The sequence below is a fragment of the Osmia lignaria genome, chromosome 11 (assembly GCF_051020975.1).
Source record: "Osmia lignaria lignaria isolate PbOS001 chromosome 11, iyOsmLign1, whole genome shotgun sequence".
Classification (NCBI taxonomy): domain Eukaryota; kingdom Metazoa; phylum Arthropoda; class Insecta; order Hymenoptera; family Megachilidae; genus Osmia; species Osmia lignaria.
Window position 1 is genome coordinate 6534565 of NC_135042.1, and position 22745 is coordinate 6557309.

General features: G+C 33.2%; 7 protein-coding genes across 7 annotated transcripts; 3 read left to right on the forward strand and 4 right to left on the reverse strand.

Annotated features, from left to right (window-relative positions):
• The first annotated feature begins 808 nt into the window (after window positions 1-808).
• LOC117603912 (uncharacterized) lies at window positions 809-6224 on the forward strand. The gene is made up of 3 exons (XM_034323506.2): window positions 809-2685; window positions 2775-3295; window positions 3361-6224. The coding sequence occupies exons 1-3, from the start codon at window positions 1911-1913 to the stop codon at window positions 3424-3426; spliced, it is 1362 nt and encodes a 453-aa protein (XP_034179397.1). The 5' UTR covers window positions 809-1910; the 3' UTR covers window positions 3427-6224.
• On the reverse strand, window positions 3505-6810 carry LOC117603907 (heat shock 70 kDa protein cognate 4). The gene is made up of 4 exons (XM_034323494.2): window positions 6659-6810; window positions 6010-6223; window positions 4309-5553; window positions 3505-4230 (listed from the first exon to the last, which is right to left on the reverse strand). The coding sequence occupies exons 2-4, from the start codon at window positions 6212-6214 to the stop codon at window positions 3719-3721; spliced, it is 1962 nt and encodes a 653-aa protein (XP_034179385.2). The 5' UTR covers window positions 6215-6223; window positions 6659-6810; the 3' UTR covers window positions 3505-3718.
• Window positions 6811-7394: 584 nt separating this feature from the next.
• Mlh1 (DNA mismatch repair ATPase Mlh1) lies at window positions 7395-12506 on the forward strand. The gene is made up of 11 exons (XM_034323488.2): window positions 7395-7852; window positions 8109-8271; window positions 8350-8413; window positions 8480-8679; window positions 8751-8979; window positions 9041-9242; window positions 9314-10523; window positions 10596-10659; window positions 10719-10917; window positions 10987-11308; window positions 11408-12506. The coding sequence occupies exons 2-10, from the start codon at window positions 8159-8161 to the stop codon at window positions 11277-11279; spliced, it is 2574 nt and encodes an 857-aa protein (XP_034179379.2). The 5' UTR covers window positions 7395-7852; window positions 8109-8158; the 3' UTR covers window positions 11280-11308; window positions 11408-12506.
• Roe1 (grpE protein homolog, mitochondrial Roe1) lies at window positions 11573-12956 on the reverse strand. The gene is made up of 4 exons (XM_076690911.1): window positions 12741-12956; window positions 12078-12504; window positions 11922-12005; window positions 11573-11852 (listed from the first exon to the last, which is right to left on the reverse strand). Exons 1-4 carry the CDS (start codon window positions 12827-12829, stop codon window positions 11745-11747), a joined length of 708 nt encoding a protein of 235 aa, XP_076547026.1. The 5' UTR covers window positions 12830-12956; the 3' UTR covers window positions 11573-11744.
• A 161-nt stretch (window positions 12957-13117) lies between these two features.
• Window positions 13118-17968, reverse strand: Dhx15 (DEAH-box helicase 15). Its single transcript, XM_034323489.2, has 9 exons — window positions 17821-17968; window positions 16914-17269; window positions 16118-16812; window positions 15799-16029; window positions 15484-15703; window positions 15188-15310; window positions 14908-15098; window positions 14665-14827; window positions 13118-14573 (listed from the first exon to the last, which is right to left on the reverse strand). Exons 1-9 carry the CDS (start codon window positions 17868-17870, stop codon window positions 14446-14448), a joined length of 2157 nt encoding a protein of 718 aa, XP_034179380.1. The 5' UTR covers window positions 17871-17968; the 3' UTR covers window positions 13118-14445.
• A 128-nt stretch (window positions 17969-18096) lies between these two features.
• On the reverse strand, window positions 18097-19754 carry LOC143305826 (nucleoporin Nup43-like). The gene is made up of 7 exons (XM_076690910.1): window positions 19552-19754; window positions 19348-19452; window positions 19157-19281; window positions 18967-19091; window positions 18742-18893; window positions 18422-18668; window positions 18097-18344 (listed from the first exon to the last, which is right to left on the reverse strand). Exons 1-7 carry the CDS (start codon window positions 19663-19665, stop codon window positions 18172-18174), a joined length of 1041 nt encoding a protein of 346 aa, XP_076547025.1. The 5' UTR covers window positions 19666-19754; the 3' UTR covers window positions 18097-18171.
• Window positions 19755-20388: 634 nt separating this feature from the next.
• Window positions 20389-22686, forward strand: Smu1 (Smu1 spliceosomal factor). Its single transcript, XM_034323222.2, has 8 exons — window positions 20389-20542; window positions 20616-20682; window positions 20762-20905; window positions 20971-21085; window positions 21165-21807; window positions 21885-21986; window positions 22060-22396; window positions 22458-22686. The coding sequence occupies exons 1-8, from the start codon at window positions 20517-20519 to the stop codon at window positions 22554-22556; spliced, it is 1533 nt and encodes a 510-aa protein (XP_034179113.1). The 5' UTR covers window positions 20389-20516; the 3' UTR covers window positions 22557-22686.
• The last annotated feature ends 59 nt before the right edge of the window (window positions 22687-22745 follow it).

The following is a 22745-nucleotide window of genomic DNA, read 5'->3' on the forward strand; positions in this document are numbered from 1 at the left end:
AAATTGATCAACTTGCAACTTTGTTTTGCGTGAAAATACAAGTTTCGTTTGCTCGAACGGAATTTTCTGCGATAGAAAAAGCAATTGGCAGGGCATTCTCGAGTGGGTCGAGGCTAAATATACCTTTAATCTTAGATAAATTATTGAAAGAATAAAAAGAAAAAGAGAAAATCAGAGAAACGGTGAAAAATATAAAGCTGGTGCTTGGATGTGTCGCGACGAAACGAATCGTCTGGCACCAGGATCGCAAAAATCGTGCAAGAAATATTAATAACTGTGCTGCGATTATTGCGAACTCATTATCTCGCTTACCTGCGTCGAGCACAACCGATTGTCATCCCTTTTCCGTCGCTTTTCACGGTTCACAACCAAATCAATCCAGCCGGAACACAGTCGCGAAACCAAATGGATATTCGTTTCTTTCAAAGAATTATTTATTAATCGTTCGAGGTTCATTAACTAAATTACCCGATTAATTATTTTTCGTTTCATTAGGGATTCTATGCCACGCAATCACGAAATGTCGCGAATCAACCTTCAAATCAATCTCTTACCCTCAATTACAACGAGTACATCCGAGTACATTGATAAATACAGTAACACTTCGATGGCCTGGAATATGCTTTTTCCTTTCTTTTTTTTTTTTTTTCATTAACGCGAATCGACATCGTTCAATACGGTTTTCTTTTCCCTTCAGAGTCGCTCGACTCGCCAAATGTAAATTGTAGTGATAAAAAGAAAAAAAAAAAACAAGAAATCGTTAAAAGCAAATTATATATATTCTATATATACATATTCTAATATATACGTGTATATACGTAAGAAGCGATCATGCACGAGGGGCTGTGTTGCGTTTCACGCCGAAGGAACAAAACGTGTATCGACGTCTCGTGTTCGAATAATTACGCTGCCTTTCCCGATCAAATAAATAATAATAAACGAAATAAATTGATGAAAACCCCGCTCTACCCTCGCCCCCCAAAAAATAACGTTAAAGAGACAAAAGAAGAAGAGCAACAAAGAAGTAGGGACAAGTCTTCAGAAGGTTCATCCGATTCTATGTTGTTGAGTCCTCGGGTCTAGTTCACATCTACATACAATTTTTTATAAAACAAACATAAAAAGATGCCAATATAAATATCAAAGTTTTTATTTGGAAAAAGTAAGTAATTTTAATCAGATCGTAATTTATCTGGCCATCACCATTCGAGGATTAATTAAACTAAAATTAAATTATAATTAAAAGTTAAAACTCGTAGGTTTTGTAATTCAATACTTTCTTTTTATTTTCATTTTGCTAATTATTAAAATTCCTTAACAGAGCAACAGCATGCAGATATGGACCAGGCTTAGAGTGACCAATTGTCTCATCATTTTACAAAAAAAAAAAAGTCAAGCACGTTTAACGAAAAATTGCACACCAAATTTAATAAATTGATCGCGATCGAACGATATCGTTGTTTACACAAAAGAGATCGTATCGTTGAAGAATTATATGACAGCCAGCCTAAAATCATCGTCGTCACTATTATCATCAATGTCATCATCGTTATCGTTGTTACCATTATTATTGTTATTACGATTCATGATTAATTGCATTGAAACTATACCACTCGACCCGCCGTCTGATTTCTAAAAAGAAACTAAAGGAATGATGATGCTCGATGTTTCAACGTTATCGTTTTATCCCATTTTAAATGTTTACTGTATAATAAAATTGTAATATAGTCGTTGGGCAAATAAAGCTCGTTTTTCGATATATACACACACATATATCGGACCTATTATCAAACCCTTTCGTGTGTATATAAATCACCCCCAACAATGATTTTATCAGACACACCGAGCAATATGAAAATTGCTTTCAATTCCTAAAATTTCCGTCTATTTTTTATGAAGTACCATTGTACATGATTAATATCAAGACTCAACATGAAACAGATTATTCGAGCTACTTGCCAGAAAACTCGTCAGTTTTAAAAAGAAACACGATGATGGAAGAAGAAATAACTATTCGAATGGAAGAGAACGTCTCGAAACCGGAACAGAAATTGCGCCCAATAATGTACACCTCCTGGTTACTGGGTGTCGGAGTGGCTCGACCACAAAATTGTCCAAATTCAATCACAATCATTCTTCGCGTTATTCATTTGGGCTTATGCTCGGTGATCGTTGCTTTCAGCGCGATGGATTTCGTGAATTTCGGTAAAGTGTTTCACAGTCAATTGTTCGAAATTATGTACTGGATGAACGAGACAATGTGTCACGTAGCATCGTACTATTACGTCTGCCATTTGGTACAACATTACAACAAATGGCCTGAATTGATGAAGAAGCTCGAGTCTTTGGATCTACATATTGGAAAAGAAGTGTCTATCAACGATGGATCAATGAAGATCAGACAGAACCTGGCTGTTCTGACGGTTTGTCTGACTGGCCCTGTATCATTGATCGTCCATGTTCTCTACTATTACTTTACTGCACCGGATCAGATCTTTGCTTCGGATTTGTTGCTTTATTACACGATTTCACAGACACTGGGGAACAGCTTCGTGTTTGACATGATCGTGTACATGATCTGTCAGAGATTCAGGGCGATCAATGAGATGATCGAGCAATTGGACGAAGGATCAGATATGCATTGGACTGCGTTGAAGATTAGAAGAATCAGAAGACTGCACAATGGCACGTATATAGTATTAATCCTTTAGCTACTCCGGCTTCAAAGATATATCTTAATTTTTCGAAATCCTGTACATTTATTTATTTTGCAGAAATATGTTCTGTAATAATGACAGTAAATGAGATTTATGGTATAGATCTACTGATATGTTCCACAAATTCTTTCATAATGGTAGTTGCAAAATTATTCAGAATTTATATGAGTGCCGCGGAAAAGAAGAATGGTTTCATATTAATAAATAACATAATATGGATGATCTACGGAGGGCAATTCGTTATAATGTGCTGGGTGTGCACGCTGACTCATCGAGAGATAAATAAAATTGGTCTATGTATAAGCCAATTTACTTTGAATGTTCAACATTCAACGAAATTCAACAAGCTGGCATTTTTCAATAATATTCGAAACAAGGAACCGGAACAATTAGAAATATGTGGCGATAACACTGCGTTAAATTTAAATGGTTTTGGAATCGAAAATCTGCTGAGGTCAAACTTTGAACGAGACTGTGTCAGAAACGAAATTAATGATTTTTCATTGCAATTGCAACAATATCGTATTGCATTTACAGCCTGTGATTTCTTTGAAATGGATAATTCGCTGCTTACAAGAGTAAGTATCACGAATATATACTTTGTTATTTAAGCGATATTCATTTTGTATAAATATTTCTTCAGTTTATCAGCGTTATCACCACATACTTGATTATTCTCGTCCAGTTCTACAAACCCGAACATTTTTAAAGCATCAAAAGGAAACAACAAAATTATAGAAGATTAAAATCACAAGGAGTATATCGGGATGATAAAGTAATTACTCTATTTTGTTTTATATAACAAATTATATACGTATATTTTAATTAAATTAAAAATACTCTTACACGAAAAGTCTTATCTCACAAAATGTGTATCACTGGTTCAGAAATAGGAAAATAGGTGGATCATGACTGTACAAAAATATGTATTAAATGACTAAACGGAAATAAGAAAGTGTGTTTCAGTGCTGTAGATAACGATGAGGATGAGGTGGTAGTATTTAATCAACTTCTTCAATGGTTGGTCCGCCGCCAGCACCACCGCCAGTGGCACCTCCTCCAGGAGCGCCCGGGAAGCCAGCGCCAGGTGCACCACCTGGAAAACCTCCAGGTGCTCCGCCACCTCCTTGGTACAATTTCGCGACGATGGGACTGCAGACGGATTCTAATTCCTTCTGTTTATCCACGAACTCTTCCTTCTCCGCCAACTGATTCCTGTCCAACCACGAGATCACTTCGTTGCATTTGTTGAGGACCTTCTCTTTGTCGGATGGATCGATCTTATCTTTGATCTTCTCATCCTCCATAGTGCTCTTCATGTTGAAGCAGTACGACTCCAAAGCGTTCTTCGCAATTATCCTCTCACGTTGTTGTTCATCCTCGTTACGATATTGCTCCGCTTCGTTCACCATCCTCTCGATATCTTCTTTCGACAATCTTCCCTTGTCGTTCGTGATTGTGATCTTGTTCTCCTTTCCAGTCGATTTCTCAACGGCAGAGACATTTAGAATACCTGAAAAAATAGCAAGGAATCGTTTAGCATACCGTGAACATAATTTAAGAGTTGGTAACTTAAAAAAATGATACATACCATTAGCGTCAATATCGAATGTGACTTCAATCTGAGGCACGCCTCTAGGTGCAGGTGGGATACCAGTGAGTTCGAACTTTCCAAGAAGGTTATTGTCTTTGGTCATGGCTCTTTCTCCTTCGTATACTTGGATCAAGACACCAGGTTGATTGTCCGAATAGGTGGTGAAAGTTTGCGTTTGTTTTGTCGGGATGGTCGTGTTCCTCTTGATCAAAGTGGTCATTACACCTCCAGCTGTTTCGATACCCAGGGATAGTGGTGTGACGTCCAGTAACAGTAAGTCTTGAACAGCCTCAGATTTATCGCCGTGCAAGATAGCAGCCTGTACAGCCGCACCATATGCAACAGCTTCGTCGGGGTTGATAGATTTGTTAAGTTCTTTGCCGTTGAAGAAGTCTTGCAATAGTTTTTGAATCTTTGGTATTCTGGTCGATCCACCGACTAGTACAATGCTGTGAATTTGAGATTTGTCCATCTTAGCATCCCTCAAAGCCTTCTCTACCGGTTCCAACGTGCTCCTGAACAGATCCGCGCAAAGTTCTTCGAAACGAGCCCTGGTGATGGAAGTGTAGAAATCGATACCCTCGAAGAGAGAATCGATCTCTATGCTCGCTTGCGTGGATGAGCTCAGAGTTCTCTTCGCTCTCTCGCATGCTGTTCTCAATCGCCTAAGCGATCTCTTGTTCACGCTGAGGTCCTTCTTGTATTTCCTCTTGAATTCCTGAACGAAGTGATTCACCATACGATTGTCGAAGTCCTCTCCACCGAGGTGAGTGTCTCCTGCTGTAGATTTCACCTCGAAGATGCCATCCTCGATGGTCAGTATAGACACATCGAAGGTACCACCTCCCAGGTCGAAGATCAAAACGTTCTTCTCCCCGCTAGCCTTCTTATCCAAGCCATAAGCGATCGCTGCCGCCGTGGGCTCGTTGATGATTCTCAAAACGTTCAGTCCAGCAATCGCACCCGCGTCTTTCGTGGCTTGCCTCTGTGAATCGTTAAAGTACGCTGGCACGGTGATCACGGCATCCGTGACTGTTTTTCCTAAGAACGCTTCAGCTATTTCCTTCATCTTTGTCAGAACCATCGAAGACACTTCTTCAGGAAAGAATGACTTCTCTTCACCCTTGTACGAGACCTTGATCTTTGGTCTTCCTCCCTCGTTCATTACCGTGAACGGCCAGTGTTTCATATCGCTCTGTACCGCTGGATCATCGAAGCGACGACCGATCAATCTCTTGGCATCTGTAGATGAAAATAATGATTCATTAATAATCGATATCATTTGCATCAAGGTGAACAATTGTTTGGGTAGGTGATCTATGGATATTGGATATGCTTGGATGCATTATGAATGAATGCGGAGTATATAGTTGTGCAAGATCAGTTAAAAACGCCGCGAGATGACTAATCTATCCGTCTGCATGTGTGCAAACAACAGCGATATATATTTTTAAATATAGAACACGTCTGATGCGCAAGAAATTTCAAAATATAGGAGGCGGGGATCAACAGAGTACTATAATTTTCTAAATTACATAACACGCGTAAAACAATTTTGTATCTTTATCTAGAAACGTTATCATAACGATATATCATCGATAATCAGAAACGAAAATAAAACATTGCTGTGTCGGAAAATAAGCAGGGAAAGGTGATAGAAAAAAAATAGATTTTGAAATTGTAGTTTAATGCACTTACCAAAGATGGTATTTGATGGATTCATAGCGACCTGGTTTTTGGCCGCATCACCAATTAGCCTTTCGGTGTCTGTGAAGGCAACATAACTCGGTGTCGTTCGATTTCCTTGGTCATTTGCGATGATCTCAACCTTTCCATGCTGGAAAACACCCACGCAGGAGTAGGTTGTGCCCAAATCGATTCCAACTGCTGGAGCTTTCGACATTTTTGCTTGCTGTAGACAAAAAATAAAACCAATAAAAAATCATTTCATTTTCCAAATTTTCTATTTAATTTTATTTAATAGCAAAATTATATTCTACAAATGCAATAGAATACTCGAAACAATACGACGCAATAACCGTAATCGCTATCTCCGAAAATACGTATCGTTGCTTTCCACGATTCACTTAGTTAAGTTCACAGTAAACTAAAATCGTAGCAATCCAAAAACACAAATTTGAAGCCAAAATTCAACTAAAAATTTACTGGTATTTTCAAATTATAAAAACAATCAAATTCCAATGTCGATATTCCGTCGATACAACATAACTTCAACACGTTTTAAACGTTCAACAAACGTTCCGAGTATCCACGCACTTGAATTTGATAACTTGTCAAATTATTTAAACAAATTCACTTATCCACGATGAATCCACAGAAAACTTACCTAATGTTTCGTTTACTTCTTGTTCGCCTTGATAAATTGTAGTATTCGTAGTATTCACTAGTCGTGAATTCAATGTTACTCGCTCGCTTGACAATTTCACTCTGACTCGGAGGCGCGCTGCGCAGCCTTTAATACTCTGAATTTCGCGCTTCGAGAAGCTTCGGTAGATGCCCAATCAGAGCAGCTTCGTGATTCAACGCCGGACTCTCATTGGCTCAGAGTTCTCGACGCATCGAGAACAGGGATAAATATATCGAAACGATTCTCAACGTTTCAACAGAAAGAGAAAGAACGTTCGAGAAACACAGAAAGATACTGGAACATACGCAATTCATTTAAGTCCACAGTTATAATTAGCGCGTCCAAGTTTTTCTTATTTGTCCCGAAAGTCATTTACCTATGATTATATAAAAACATAAATTCAATGTTACTTATGAAAGGAACATGTGAATTCAATGTTACTTTTTAATATTTAACAGCCAGACTTTTGAAAAACACTTTAATACAAATAGATATTGATGTTATATCAACATTTAATAAATATGCAATTAAATATTTCGATGCAGAAAGTTCTGGATTTCGAACAAAACGCATAGGTCCGTCAGAACGCAGATATGAATTCAAGATATGTATACTTGATGTCACGAGAGTCCATAACTAAGTGCACAGGTTGAAAGATGGTAGGGGAACGCAGCGATGGTGGGGGAAAGCGATCCGCCAATCGCTTTCCACTTCCGCTAGAAGTATCGCCAATCAGAGCGACGATGCGCAGAAAAGAACGAAAACTGGTCTTTTCGCAGTTATGGACTCTCGTGACATCAAGTATAGTCCGATGATCGCTATAAAAATAACTGCGTAAACGTATTGTGTATATTATATATTTAGATCTTTATAACACATTTTAAATGTACATATGTCCTAAATTAAAAGCAACCTACATCACATGAAGTTTATTAGCTCTAAACATGTTAATATATTAACAATGCTGAGAGAATATTTTATGTAAAAATAACTTCAGTTAGATCGTGAATAGTACTATACTGTGGTACTAATGTAAATCATCATTTGATGTTATTGATGAACTAAAATCAGTATTTAAAGTAGGAATCTTCTCGATTCTTTATGCTTTCTTTGAAAATTTCCAGAATTTTTTTATCATGTTGTTTACAAAAGAATACAACAACAAACAACAATGTAATTAGAGATATTCTATATTATTATTTAAGTTGGCTCTGATCGTTCACTTGATACATATTTGAGACTCAAAAACTTGGCGCGCATATAGGATTTAAAAGAATTACGCAATATAATGTATTTCCATTAATAATACAAAACACATATTGAAAATTGTTTATTTCCTTCCTTTTTTTACATCAAATTTAATTATTTTACATCACTCACTTTACAAACATTATGAATGATGATTTGTGTAATAGAACATAAAATTTAGGATTCACTTCTCGAGAATTCTATCAAATTCTAAATATAGTATTATTGAATATGACAACACCAGGAAAAATTAAGAAATTAGATGATGTCGTAGTAAATAGAATTGCAGCTGGTGAAGTGGTACAGAGACCAGCAAATGCATTAAAAGAATTAATTGAAAACAGGTTAGTCACACGTACAGTGATGTGCCGTTAGTCACATATCTCTTTTGTATTATAATTTGGCTTTTATTAACATTGCAGTCTTGACGCAAAAGCTACTAATATTCAAATTACCGTTAAAGAAGGCGGATTAAAACTATTACAGGTATTTTACACAAAAATCAAAGCAAATATATCATTATACTAACTAGGTATTTAATCTTATTTTCAGATTCAGGACAATGGCACAGGTATTAGAAAAGAAGATATGGAAATCGTTTGTGAACGATTTACAACAAGTAAATTACAAACATTTGAGGATCTTCAATCAATATCAACTTTTGGATTTCGTGGAGAGGCTTTGTCAAGCATTAGTCACATAGCTCTTTTAACAATCACAACAAAAACTGCAGATGAAAAATGTGCCTATAAGTATGTAAGCTAAATATTTGTCTACAATTTAAGTAGTTGCAGTTTTCCTAACAACTTTTCTATTGCATTAGGGCATCATATATTGATAGTAAGATTAAAGCACCACCTAAACCATGTGCTGGAAATCAAGGTACCACAATAATGATTGAAAACTTGTTTTATAATGTTGCAACACGAAGAAAGGCATTATCAAATCCAGTTGAGGAATTCAACAAAATCACAGATGTTGTTACAAAATATGCGGTACATAATCCGAATGTAGGATTTGTATTGAAAAAGCATGGTGAAATAACACCTCAGGTATTTTAAATTTGTCTGAATGTTAATATATATGATTATATTAATATTTTTTAATGTGCAGGTTCGTACACCACATAATTCAACTAAAATGAACAATGTAAGAATATTATATGGTAACTCTGTCTTTCGTGAATTATTAGAAGTGGAACTTACAGATAAAGCCCATAAATTCAAACTGCATGCTTTAATAACAAACCCAAATTGTACCAATAAAAAGATGGTGCTTCTATTGTTCATCAATAATAGACTAGTAGAATCTTCTTGTAAGTTTCATTATATTAAGACAGATTATTTTTATATGTCCACATCAATCTTTATAGTTATTTTGTTCCAGTAATCCGTAAAATGTTAGAAGAGCTTTATACTTTCTATCTTCCAAAAAAGACTCATCCATGGTGTTACATATCTTTAGAAATTGAACCACAGAATGTTGATGTCAATGTACATCCAACAAAACATGAAGTTAAATTTCTTCATGAAAATACCATTATTGAAAAAATAAAACAAAGTTTAGATGAAAGACTTTCTGGAAACAGTGCCTCCAGAACGTTCTATGTCCAAGCGCGGTTACCGAAGGCAGATATTACTAAAGAAGTTTTAAAAGAAGTTTTGCCGGAATATGAGCAAGGAAATAATGATAAAACAAAAAAAATTCGCCCTCAAGAAATGATCAGAACTGATTCATCTGATCAGAAATTAGACAAATTTAATTTTACTATTCACACGGCGATGAAACATGCTAGGAATGTCGATATTACTCCGTCTGATAATCGTACAAGTAATGTCGCGCAAAATGAATCAATTCCAAATGATTATATGTTAGATAAAGAAACAGATAATATACAATGCTTAACATCAAATGCAGATGATACAAAGCAGGAAAATATATCAACCCCAATTGAAGTGAAAGAAACAGAAAAATCTACACCATGGAGTCATATAATTAATGATACAAGTCCATCTGCATCGTCAGAGTTAATAGTACCTACTACTTCTAACTTAGCTTCTACAACTAAAAATGACAATAAACAAGACGAGTACAGATTAGATAATATAGACGAAATTTTTGAAATTACAAATGACAGTTTTGGCGAAAATATAACAAATGATTCTATGAAAAATAAAGATGATTCTATCAAAGAAAAATGCATTGATGTAATCGCGGACAAAGCGCGTAAACAAGTGTACAAATGTTTTGGAAATAAAAATACCGTATCAGAGAAGGAAGAAACAAAAGTTGACAAAACTGACGAAAATAAATTTGATGAAATAAAAACCACAGATGCACAATCTTCAAAAGAGACTGATAATAAAAAAGATGATGTTGAGAGTAAACGTGAGTTTAAGTCGTATTCTATAAACAATTTTAGGAGAGAAGTAAAGTTAACAAGTGTATTAAAATTACGTAAAGAAATAGAAAATGAATGTCATGAAGGGCTGAGGGAAATTTTAGCAGGCTTAAGTTTTGTTGGTTGTATAGATGAATCGTCTGCACTCATTCAAAGTGGAGTTAATTTATATCTCTGTGACACGAAAAAATTAGCGTAAGTATTGGCAAGATATCATTTGCAAAACATCAATAACAGTTATGAGAAATTGTATTTTTCCTTTTTTAGAGAGGAGCTTTTTTATGAAATTATGCTGTATGATTTTGCGAATTATGGAGTCATAAAATTTTCAGTAAGTAAAACAATAAATAAAGGTATTATCATTATGTGTCAATTTATATTCACTTTTAGGAAGCAATTCCTTTATATGAATTAGCAATATTAGGATTAAATACAGAAGAAGCTGGGTGGACAGAGGATGATGGACCAAAAGAAGAACTAGCTACAAGTGTTAAGGAATTGTTATTGGAAAAGGTGGATATGTTAAAGGAGTATTTCTCTATTGTTATAGACAAGCAGGGAAACTTAAAATCTTTGCCAGTATTACTAGGTAAGATTCTTTTCACAATTGATGTTCAACAAATATCATTAAATTCATTATTCTTTTTCCTTTATTTAGAAAAATATTTTCCAAACGAAGCTGGTCTTCCGCTTTATATATTGCGTCTAGCTACTGAGGTAGAATGGTCAGCAGAACAACCATGTTTTCGAACGGTTTGCAGAGAAACGGCAAAATATTACAGTCAAATGAATCCTGTACATAATTCTCACGACTGGAAGTATATTACAGAACATGTTTTATATTCTGCAATTAAAGAGAGTTTACTTCCTCCTAAATATTTTGCACATGATTCGACAATACTACAGATAGCCAATTTGCCCGATTTGTACAAAGTTTTTGAGAGATGTTAGATGTATTTAATGATTGGACATTCATCAAGGTATATTTATTTCTGATTGTATGATACTATATTTATTTAATTGATTGTAGTGCAGATGCTCTACTGAGATCTAACATAATTTTTTATATTTTTATATAGAAAGGTAATAAATACAAAACATGGTATGAAAAAAAGGAATGATTTGTTTAACTACATATACATCTATTTTCATTAATAAAAGAAAAATTTTAATATATATTACATTTTTCTTTGTTTGATAAAAAAAATAAGTAGTCTACTGATGAAAACAAATTTGCATCTAGTAAAATTTGTATACTTTGCTTAGTTTCAATATCAATATTTTAACATTCATGTACTTGGTAAGTGTTTTACATTTCAATTTTTATTACAGTATTTGTATTCCAGCATTGGTCACTGATATCCTTTTAAGGATTTCATCCAATCCAATATGAATCAATTCACATAAAATCGCAATTTATCCCTTAGCAACACCCACTAATGCTGGTCTTACTATTCGTTCGTGTAGTTTGTATCCCAATTTTGATACTACTACAACTGTTCCAGGTTCTTTACCTTCTACTTCCTGCAAAAATATATTACATGTTACTGACTACCTAATTTATGAATCATGACTCATATGATATATTCATACCTGTTGAAATAGTGCCTCATGTTGATTAGGATCAAATTTTTCATTCAAAGGATTTAATGAAACTAAACCATGTTTCTTAAACACCTATAAAAGACAAAAGATTTTAATACATATTTCACACAAACACAGTTGAATAGATAATAACTTCTGATTTACTTTGTGTAGTTGTGCTTCAGTCATTCTTAATCCTTCATATAAAGTCTTTAAATGTGGATTCTTTTCTGTAAGTTCATCTTTTGGTACACTTTCTGTAGCTTTACCCAAAATATCTGCTACTTCTAAGAGATCTTTACAAAAACCTTGAATACCAAATAGTTTTGCATCTTCAATTTGTTTTGTTAATCTCAATCTAAGGTTCTCTCCATCTGCTAGTGCTCTTTTGTATTTGTCTTCTAGTTGTTCTTTGTAATTTCTAAGGTCTGTTAATTCCTTATTGAGAAGTTCAAGATCTGCTTTTAATTTCTTTTCATTTTCTGTACCTTCTGCTACTGGAGACTGTGATTCTCCAGTTTCAGTTTTTTTCTCTTCTATTATTGTGCTATATTCTTGTTTTTGCCAAGAAATATAGGATGGCTGAGATAACCTTTAAATTATTAAAAATATTGTGATTACACCATCCTTATCCTTTTGGAAGAAATTAAACAAAATACATTACTCATTGATATTATAATTTATCTGTTATATTATTGCTTACAACATATTATTCAGAATTGCAAATAACTATTACTAAACAATCTAACCCCTACTTATAAGTTACAAAACGTGTACAACATATACACGTTTTAACATTGCAACAAACTGTTCAACATGGAATCTTACCTAAATAAAATATTTTTATTTAGATTGTGCAAACTATCAACCGTGACACGAGTAAATCTTACTGCAGCCGGTACCACAAACGATGCCATGGTTCTTTTAATTTCATAAAAATCGGCAAATGATGAAACACAACGATCCTCGTGCTTTCTCAGTGATTCTCAAACTTCTTTTACGTCTCAGCATTGTGGTAATCATTTTTAGTTGCTTACGTAAAACATGATGCAATATTTAAAATTTAAAATTACAAGTATAATATTTATTTATATTCATAAATAATGTTGCATAAATTTAATGGTTGAAAATTAAAGCCATGTACACATTAACAATTATCACAATCGTATCATATTTTCATTATTTTATTGGAATGAAGTGATACAATACAATGAAAACTGTTCGCGATCAGAAATCTTGTGATTTTACATGTTCTCTTAATATTTGCATATTTTTTATTTACAAAAACAAACTATTATTTAATATGTTAAAACAAGAAAAAAACTGTAAACAGTAAGATTACACTTTCATTAAGAAAATCAATTTTGTAGCATAATAGTATTTCAAACTACTTAAAGGTTTTTTCAGTTCTAAAGAAACAAACTAAACAATTTAACAAACTTTTTAACGCACTTGGTGTTCTAAATCAGATATCGTCAATTGTTTAACCATATAATAATTAAGCTTAATTCATTTATACGCTTGTAAAGATGACTTGAAATACTATAAACCTTCACAGTGATAGTGGATTGCAATTTCTATTATGCTAGTATACATAAATAAGTATTCAATAATTTGATTCTTTTCAAACCTATCACATAGTTTTTTTAAAATATCGTTCATATTACAAGTTATGACTATTTTTTATTTCATTATAATTGCTTCTTTCGTTAATGGAAGTATTTTTCAATTTGCAATAAATTTTCTTCATGTAAAATGATGAAAGCAAAACTATACTGATTAAAAACAAGAAGAAAAACATTGCATAAGGTGGTACATTGTTTGCACATTATAATCATAATCAAATTATAAGTATATAATCCTTTTAGATGTGTGTTCTTGAAAAACGTGAAATGTATAACTCGTTAAATGGTATTAATTAATTTGAAGGAAAAACATCAAACATATACAATGTGTTTCAAAGGTTATGCAGAATCATTTTCTTCGATAATCCAAGCATTGTATACGTTTCGTCTGGCATACTTATTCAACATTTAATACAAAAATTAATCTATTTGTATCTATCTTTAGTACTACATTTCAAGTGTGCAAACGTCAATCAACAAATTCTACTGGTAAAATTACTTAGTCGCTAAATTTTTCATTAATGTACATAAATAAATCATTTATCAATCAACTATGCCTTCCACATGCCTTCTAGCACAATAAATTTCAATTTTCATTTGTTTCATGTTAAGATAGAATGAGGTCTACAAACATTGAAATTTTTCGGCACTTGAGCCTAAAAAATGTACAAGTTTTTGAAGCTTGTACAAAATTATAAATGTTCAGTAAAATTTGTCTTTTTCTTTACATGTCACGTGAAAATACAGAGTAGACGACACTACTCTTCTGATTATATCTCACAACATTTAGTATGTTCTCGGCTTTATGTTCGAAAAAGAACTGTGTTTGACATAATGCCGAAAATGATTCGACCACATATTACAGATTGCTTGACACCATTTTTGAAGATATCTAAAAGATATTAAGGTTAGAATCCTTCTTGATATTGTTTTGAATCTAGCCTCGCTTGAATCACTTCCAGTTGTCTCTTTGCTTCACATTGTGGAAAATTTTGTAGATCATAGTATTGTGGTGCTATCTTTAGTAACCAATCAGCTATGAACAAAATAAAAAGTTTCAAGTACAATTAAAACAATTTACAACATTTATATTATTTATATGTCGTTTTATTAAAATTACAACTTACGTTTGATATCAGTAACTGTTCTGATGTAATTTTTGGTCGTGAGTACGAATTCATTATAAATTACCCATTCTGGTTTGTGATCCAAACAACTACTCGGATGAAGTTGTACAATTTGATTATCTTTGATAGTCAAATAATGACCAGTTCTTTCTAAATGAGCGACCTGTTTGTATAAATCATTAATAGTACATGTTTGAGACGACTATTATATAATTTATTCTTAAATATAATTAAAAACGGTACCTGCATGAAGAAACCATTCACAAGCGCTTTTCTAATATTAATATAATAATCTTTTGATGTAAAATCTGTTGAGGTACGTTTTAAATGAAATCTGTCCATTATTCTGCTCAATTGTTCCCTGACATTGTCGCCACTTTTTAAAGATCGGTAATTGACAAAATTATCATAACACCATTGTGGATCTTCGAAATCTGTGAAGGAAAGAAAGCATTGAAGTTTTAATGTAACAAAAAATTACATGCTTTAACAAGATCATTCAAAATAATCCACAAATACTTACTTTGCTTAAAAGCATGATATACATTTAATAATGTCAAGTGATCTCCATCGATATGTGCAAATCGCATTTTAGCATCATCCGCGGCTTTCTTTGATTCATTTGGCCTCACAAAACACTGCGGGACTAATACAATATCAATCATCAATATAAAACCACGTTACCTTACCATGATCCTGACTTTATTAATTAACTTTTTATTGTATTAACATTATTTTAGGTACAAAAAATAAAAAACGCAAGAGATTTGCACCTAATTACGTTATTTAAAAAATACAACATTTTGATTAATACTTTACCTGACAGCATAGCGGTAATGCTTAGTATCTCATTGCTACAGTTATGATTACACGATGCAATCAGCATTTTCGCCAACTGAGGATCTAATGGAAACTCTGCCATCACAGCTCCCAAATCTGTTAGATTTCCATCATCATCCAATGCAGCCAAATAATTAAGAAGTTCTAAAGCTCTCATAAGAGTTTCTGGTGCAGGTGGATCCATAAAGTCAAAGTGAACCTTTAGGGAAAAACATAATACAAAATTAATATTTGATTACACTTTTATCATATAGTATTAGAAGATGAAATGTTTCAATTAAGCATGTAACACACCAAATCATCAATACCAAGTTTCTTTAATTGTAATACAACACTCCCAAGATTGGACCTTAATATTTCAGGGTAAGTATTATCCTGCATTTCATTTTTATATGCTTTTTCAGTATATAATCTGAAACATTTTCCAGGTCTGGTACGACCGGCTCTACCCGCTCTTTGCTGGGCAGAAGCTTTACTGATGGGTGATACAAGAAGAGATTCTACACGAATTCTAGGATTATATACCTGTTAAAAAATATAATAAAAAGTGATAGAAGACAAATTATTAACAAAATATTACAGGGAAATGCTAAAAGTGAAAGTACATTCTTACCTTCTGTTTTGCAAATCCAGGATCTATCACAAACACAACACCATCAATAGTTAATGATGTTTCTGCAATGTTAGTTGAGACTACTACTTTTCTGCCAATAGCACCATTTGGTTTTGTTGGTGGTGCAGGTTCGAAAATTCTTTGTTGAAGATTTGGAGGCAGTGTAGAATAAAGTGGTATGCATTTGAGTTCACCTACTTCTGGACCTAAATTATCCATTTCTCTTTTGATTCTTTTACAGGCTTCTTCAATCTCTTCTTGACCAGTTAAAAACAAAAGTAAATCTCCTGCTACCTCTTCACACATGTGTATCTGAATAACAGTCCTGATAGCAGCTTCTAAATAATCTCTTTCAGGTTCAGGTGTATAAAAAATCTCAACAGGATGCGTTCTGCCAGGTACATTCATTAAAGGTGCATTATCAAAATACTGCTGAAATTTTCCAGCATCCAGTGTTGCACTCATAATCACAAGTTTCAGATCTGGTCTTTGTTTAATCACTTCTTTTAAAACACCCATAAGTAAGTCTGTGGCTAAAGTTCTTTCATGAGCCTCATCTAACAATATCACTTGATATGCATCAAGCATGGGATCAGACATGCCTTCACGAAGAAGCATACCATCAGTCATATATTTCAATACAGTTTTTGGAGAACTACAATCCTCAAAACGTATGCTATATCCTACTTCTTGACCTATTTAAAAAAATCACCATACAAATTACATGAATTCACATTACATTCACATTACATTCACATTAAATTACAGGTTCTTCAGATATAAAAATGAATATTACCTAATGCAACATCCATTTCTTCTGAAACTCTCTGTGCAACAGACATAGCTGCTACTCTTCTTGGTTGGGTACAAGCAACACCCTTGTTACCAATACAGCTTGAATATTCTACACACCATTGTGGTATCTGTGTAGTTTTACCTGACCCTGTTTCTCCAACCAGTACAATACATTGATGTTGTGCCAATAACCTCATAAAATCAGCACGATATTCAAATACAGGTAAAGTAATTCTCTTTTTATAAAATTCATGATATCGTGGTGTGTAAGGTAGTCCAGTATAAGGATTAAGTTGAACTTGACTTTTTGGTGCTGTTGTTGGTACACTTATATTATTAGATACTGTTGATCCATCTCTGTGAAGCAAAACATATACCATTGCATAAAATTATGGCTCTATACAATTTAAAAATGATTTAACTGCTAGTTACAAGACAGTCATAGAAAAAAAAGAAAGTTGAGAACACTTAATTGGTTAGGAACTCCAATAAAAATGTACAGCTAATATAAAACGTATTTACCTATATTTTGTAAGTACCCGTAAATAATCATAATATACACGTTTTAATTATTTTCTCTTAACTATAAAGGATCTTTAAACGATACTGATGTATAATATATTCGTGTAAAAAGGAAATTTAGTTGAGAACCTTTAGAGATGAGTTGACCAAACAAGTCAACAGGAAAAAAAGAGTAATTTCACAAATTTACAACATTAATTTTATTAAATTTATTCGTTATATTGTTATTAAATAAATTAAATGCTTTTATATAGATTATTTAAGAAGCGCAAGATTTGTTTAATGAGATGCGCGATTGGATTGAAATAACTTGTAACAATGCACATGGCAAAATATTTCATCCAACTTTTCAAGTAATGTAATTGAAAATATGATTAAGCACTCACGCCTTCCGTTTAACATACGGATCCACGACCTCGATCCTCCGTTTTGACATAATTCTTGTCCCTCCGCAGGCAAGCAAAGCAAAATCTGTTTACGAACTTCCACACAAGGCGTCACAAAATGGCAAACTAACCGTCTAAAAGCTTCCTGTAATCGTGTTCACGGAAATCAACGATAGATGGAGCTATAAATGCATAAGAAATGCACTTTTTAAGCCAGATAATTTTAAATTTAAAGAAGTATAAGCCAATAATAATGGTCAACAATAAATAACAACGTTTAAGGTAAAAAACATATTTATTTCTTTTTAGTATATTACAATTATAAAAAATATAATTCAAATAAACTAGGTATTAAATAGTTACATCTCTGATAATATACATTGCTTCATTATCGCACCCAAAAAGTAATGTTGATCTATCAATGTCAATACTGTTTATTGGTTTATGCATAATGCTATACAGAGATGTTACATTTACTTTACCATTTGTACCAATTGTATTTAACCAATGTGTGTTTGTAGGATCTGAAATATTAGTAATATTTCAACATAAATTACACTCACAATAATGTAATCAATCTTCTTCTATATGTTAAACCTACCTAAACTTAGTTTTGAATGCTGAGAATTGTTCCAGTGCCATAGTTCACCACTAGCAGAACAAGTGAATAGATTTTCTGGTCTGTCAGGATGGAAAAGTATTTCACTAACAGCTTTAGCATGAGCATTAAGTTGAGACATTGGATATGTATTATGTCTTAAATCCCATACTGTTAAACTACCATCACCACCACCAGCAACAACAATATGTCTTTGAGTTGGATGATGAGCAATACTGGTAGCTTCTGTCTATAAAAAAAAATATGTACTTCTTTATTAGTGCATAATTAATTCATGTCACATATGATTAAGAATATCATACTTTTGTTTGATCAGAGAGCATGAATGTTGTAGCAGGAAGATTTTGATCATTTCTTAAATCCCAAACCTTCATGTGTCCTCTTAAATTTCCAGTAAGTATCTCATTGTGTCTTAAAAAATCAACACAATATATAGAGCAACTATCAGCTTCATCTAGAAAATATATAGAAATATAAATAAAATTACTTTTACAATATCATACACACAAATTATAACTCTATAATACCAATAACTCTAACTGGTAATTCTTGACCAGCAGTTAAAAGATTAATCCTCCCATCTTCTCCAACTGAAACTATATCTTGCTCAAAGGTAGATAGTGCAGTGCAAGATGCATAATCACTTGTTTTTCTACAAAGGAGAATTAATTTAATACATTTAACATATAATATTTAATCTCTGTCAATGAAACTCACTGAAATTTATGTATGAATTCCCATGACATGTGTTCTTTAAACTGGGAATATGGATTTTCATGAATCTGTAACAGTCTAACTGTACCTATAGATGTTGACACCACAAAGAAATCTTTTGAGATGAACTATAAAATTGATAAGATATTAATAAATAGAATCAATAATTTTATTCTTAATGAAATAAGTAAAACCTTTATCTCAGTCACATCTCCAAGGATAGCATATGAAGAAACTACTGCTGGATATGATTCACCATCATCATTCATTTGAAATGTCCAATGAGTTAATTTATTTACCTAAAGCATATAAAAGTTTTAATACTATAAATTGTTAAAGAGCTTATTATGTATATACATAAGGAAGCAATAGGTTAGGCCCGCAGAAAATAACCTTACCGGATCATCCCAACTACCGGTTAAAAAATTGCTAGCTTCCTCAAAATCTTCGTGTTTCCATCTGATTTTGGAAATTTTTTCCGATACAAATGTTCCTTGTACATTTTCACTCATTTTATCATAAATTACTTGTTAATTTAGAGTACAGCATTGAGCACAGTATGTTTCTGTAGGTAAAATGGCGTTATAGTGGAAGAAAGAATCTTTAAAACTCTAATATTGACAATATTAATATCAAAAAAATAATTTAGAAGAAACTAATATATTATAAAATTCGGTATATAGCTAAAAAGTATGAATAACAAAGTAAATATTAATTCAAATTTTCCCGCATAGGTGTTTTTTACATTAGTGGTGGGCGATTACAGCCCTATATACAGGGTGTTCGACAACAGGTGGGCAAAATTTTAAGGGATGATTCTAGGGATCAAAATAAGACGAAAATCAAGAATAACGAAATAGCGTTTGCGGCTTTGTTTTCCAGTAATTAACGTTTAAAAATTCGAGTAAAAAGCGCCTGAAACCTGCAACCCGCCCAGCACCGACGACTGAACGTCAGGTCAGCAGGGGTCGGTACAGTCATAACCAAGAATCGAAGCCGAATGCTGCAGTACCGAGAAACAGAATAGCATGAAGTAAGTTTCTACTATTCAACGATTCTTGGTTATGACTGTACCGACCCCTGCTGACCTGACGTTCAGTCGTCGGTGCTGGGCGGGTTGCAGGTTTCAGGCGCTTTTTACTCGAAACCTGAAGTATCGCCATTTTTCCTAGGGAAGCCTCCTATGCTCGACGCTATACATCGCCATTTTTCCTAAGGAAGCTACCGTGTTGAAGTATTATCAGGAAGATAGTATAACTCAGTAATTCACTATAGCTTATAACTTATTATAGTTCAGTATAACTCAATGGTTTATCGGCATAACATAACCTGACAGTGCTCTGTATTCATAATATTATAGAAGATGTCAATTGAAATTGAATCTGCTGAGTAACTATCTTATTTTTAATAACAAAATTCCTTATATTTATTCTAAATACTTATAATTCTTATTTGATTTTAGCGTGATTCGTTTGATACAGCAATATCTTAAAGAGTCGAATCTTGTTAAAACGTTACAAACATTACAGGTATATTAGTTTAAAGTTATTGTATAAAAATACATATTCATAATACTTTAAAGAAATTAATAAATATGAATATTTATAGGAAGAGACTGGTGTGTCGCTGAATACAGTGGACAGTGTAGATGGTTTTGTAGCAGATATAAACAATGGACATTGGGATACAGTACTGAAAGCTATACAGTCGTTAAAACTACCTGATAAAAAGCTTATTGATTTATATGAACAGGTTTGTTATTGTTAAAAATCATAAAAAATATATGAAGTTATAAATATTTGATATGTTTAATATAGGTTGTTTTGGAATTAATTGAACTACGAGAATTGGGAGCAGCTAGATCATTATTGAGGCAAACAGATCCTATGATTATGATGAAACAACAGGAACCTGAAAGATATATTCATTTAGGTGTGGTAACCTAAGTTTCAATAAAAAAAATAAATTTATATTACTTATGTTTTTCTTAACATAATATTATTCTACATAGAAAATTTACTCGCGCGTTCATATTTCGACCCCCGTGAAGCATATCCCGATGGAAGTACAAAAGAAAAACGAAGAGCCTATATAGCCACAGCTCTTGCTGGTGAAGTATCAGTAGTACCATCAAGTAGATTACTTGCATTACTAGGCCAGGCACTAAAATGGCAACAGCATCAGGGTTTACTTCCACCTGGTACTACCATAGATTTATTCAGAGGAAAGGCGGCAGTGCGCGATCAAGAAGACGAAAAATATCCAACACAACTTTCAAAACAGATTAAATTTGGTCAAAAATCTCATGTAGAATGCGCACGTTTCTCGCCCGATGGTCAATATTTAGTTACTGGTTCTGTCGACGGGTTTATTGAAGTATGGAATTTCACAACTGGTAAAATCAGAAAAGATTTGAAGTATCAAGCTCAGGATAATTTCATGATGATGGAACAAGCAGTATTATCAATGGCATTTAGCCGTGACAGCGAAATGTTAGCTGGGGGTGGGCAAGATGGAAAAATAAAGGTATGGAGGGTACAAAGTGGACAGTGCTTAAGGAGGTTTGAAAAGGCACATTCTAAGGGTGTTACATGTCTTCAGTTCAGTAGGGATAATAGTCAAATTTTATCAGCATCATTTGATACTACTATAAGGTTATTAAAAGTTTGTTAAAAAAGAAACGAAATTACGGTCAAAATTTACTTCTAACATTATTGTGTACCCTATATAGGATACATGGTCTTAAATCTGGGAAAACTTTGAAAGAATTTCGGGGACACGCTTCTTTCGTAAATGAAGTAGTTTTTTCTCCAGATGGACATAATACAATCAGGTATAATTTTTATTCAATTATTGAACAATTTTCTTTCAGAAATATTTATTTATTTATTATCTATATTGTTTAGTGCATCATCAGATGGAACTGTTAAAGTTTGGAGTTTAAAAACAACAGAGTGTATAGGTACATATAAATCTTTAGGGGCTGCAGATTTAACTGTAAATAGCATACATCTTCTTCCACGAAATCCAGAACATTTTGTCGTGTGTAATCGCTCGAACACAGTAGTTATTATGAATATGCAAGGACAAATAGTGAGGTCGTTTTCCAGTGGTAAACGAGAGGGGGGTGATTTTGTGTGTACAGTTGTAAGTCCCCGTGGTGAATTTATTTACTGTGTTGGTGAAGATCTTGTGCTTTACTGTTTCTCTACGTCTTCGGGAAAACTTGAAAGAACTCTTAATGTAAGTACTGTTACCTTCCGGGCTTTATGTACGCTACATTAAAATTCTGTTTGGGTTTCAGATACACGAAAAAGACGTTATCGGTCTAACACATCATCCTCATCAGAATCTCCTATGTTCTTATAGCGAAGATGGACTTTTAAAATTATGGAAACCATAAGAAATATGTATATACAAATTTGGACATTTCTTTTCCAGCTATAATATTTTATTTTATGATATAGCTATGCATTTTTCATTTACGACTTTATAAAATAAAACATTTTAAACAACCAGAATCCTGTTTTATAAACTTTATACAGTATAATAAAAGTATATTATACGCAACAATCTTTTAGGTTTCATTTGA

Excerpts from the sequence above, each read along its gene's own strand:
- LOC117603912 (XM_034323506.2), top strand. The coding sequence starts at position 1,911 with ATGATTAATATCAAGACTCAACATGAAACAGATTATTCGAGCTACTTG. Across the intron at positions 2,686-2,774 it reads AATCAGAAGACTGCACAATG|AAATATGTTCTGTAATAATG; the intron begins GCACGTATATAG and ends TTTATTTTGCAG. Across the intron at positions 3,296-3,360 it reads ATAATTCGCTGCTTACAAGA|TTTATCAGCGTTATCACCAC; the intron begins GTAAGTATCACG and ends ATATTTCTTCAG.
- LOC117603907 (XM_034323494.2), bottom strand. The coding sequence starts at position 6,214 with ATGTCGAAAGCTCCAGCAGTTGGAATCGATTTGGGCACAACCTACTCC. Across the intron at positions 5,554-6,009 it reads TCCATCAAATACCATCTTTG|ATGCCAAGAGATTGATCGGT; the intron begins GTAAGTGCATTA and ends TTTCATCTACAG. Across the intron at positions 4,231-4,308 it reads ATTCGATATTGACGCTAATG|GTATTCTAAATGTCTCTGCC; the intron begins GTATGTATCATT and ends CTATTTTTTCAG.
- Mlh1 (XM_034323488.2), top strand. The coding sequence starts at position 8,159 with ATGACAACACCAGGAAAAATTAAGAAATTAGATGATGTCGTAGTAAAT. Across the intron at positions 8,680-8,750 it reads GATGAAAAATGTGCCTATAA|GGCATCATATATTGATAGTA; the intron begins GTATGTAAGCTA and ends CTATTGCATTAG. Across the intron at positions 10,660-10,718 it reads ATGGAGTCATAAAATTTTCA|GAAGCAATTCCTTTATATGA; the intron begins GTAAGTAAAACA and ends ATTCACTTTTAG.
- Roe1 (XM_076690911.1), bottom strand. The coding sequence starts at position 12,829 with ATGGCATCGTTTGTGGTACCGGCTGCAGTAAGATTTACTCGTGTCACG. Across the intron at positions 12,505-12,740 it reads AATAAAAATATTTTATTTAG|GTTATCTCAGCCATCCTATA; the intron begins GTAAGATTCCAT and ends AATAATTTAAAG. Across the intron at positions 11,853-11,921 it reads ATGAGGCACTATTTCAACAG|GAAGTAGAAGGTAAAGAACC; the intron begins GTATGAATATAT and ends ATATTTTTGCAG.
- Dhx15 (XM_034323489.2), bottom strand. The coding sequence starts at position 17,870 with ATGTCAAAACGGAGGATCGAGGTCGTGGATCCGTATGTTAAACGGAAG. Across the intron at positions 15,704-15,798 it reads AACTTGGTATTGATGATTTG|GTTCACTTTGACTTTATGGA; the intron begins GTGTGTTACATG and ends TTTTCCCTAAAG. Across the intron at positions 14,828-14,907 it reads TGAATGGTTTCTTCATGCAG|GTCGCTCATTTAGAAAGAAC; the intron begins GTACCGTTTTTA and ends TTATACAAACAG.
- LOC143305826 (XM_076690910.1), bottom strand. The coding sequence starts at position 19,665 with ATGAGTGAAAATGTACAAGGAACATTTGTATCGGAAAAAATTTCCAAA. Across the intron at positions 19,453-19,551 it reads CCGGTAGTTGGGATGATCCG|GTAAATAAATTAACTCATTG; the intron begins GTAAGGTTATTT and ends TATATGCTTTAG. Across the intron at positions 18,894-18,966 it reads ATTACCAGTTAGAGTTATTG|ATGAAGCTGATAGTTGCTCT; the intron begins GTATTATAGAGT and ends TATATTTTCTAG.
- Smu1 (XM_034323222.2), top strand. The coding sequence starts at position 20,517 with ATGTCAATTGAAATTGAATCTGCTGA. Across the intron at positions 20,543-20,615 it reads ATTGAAATTGAATCTGCTGA|CGTGATTCGTTTGATACAGC; the intron begins GTAACTATCTTA and ends ATTTGATTTTAG. Across the intron at positions 20,906-20,970 it reads TTATTGATTTATATGAACAG|GTTGTTTTGGAATTAATTGA; the intron begins GTTTGTTATTGT and ends TGTTTAATATAG.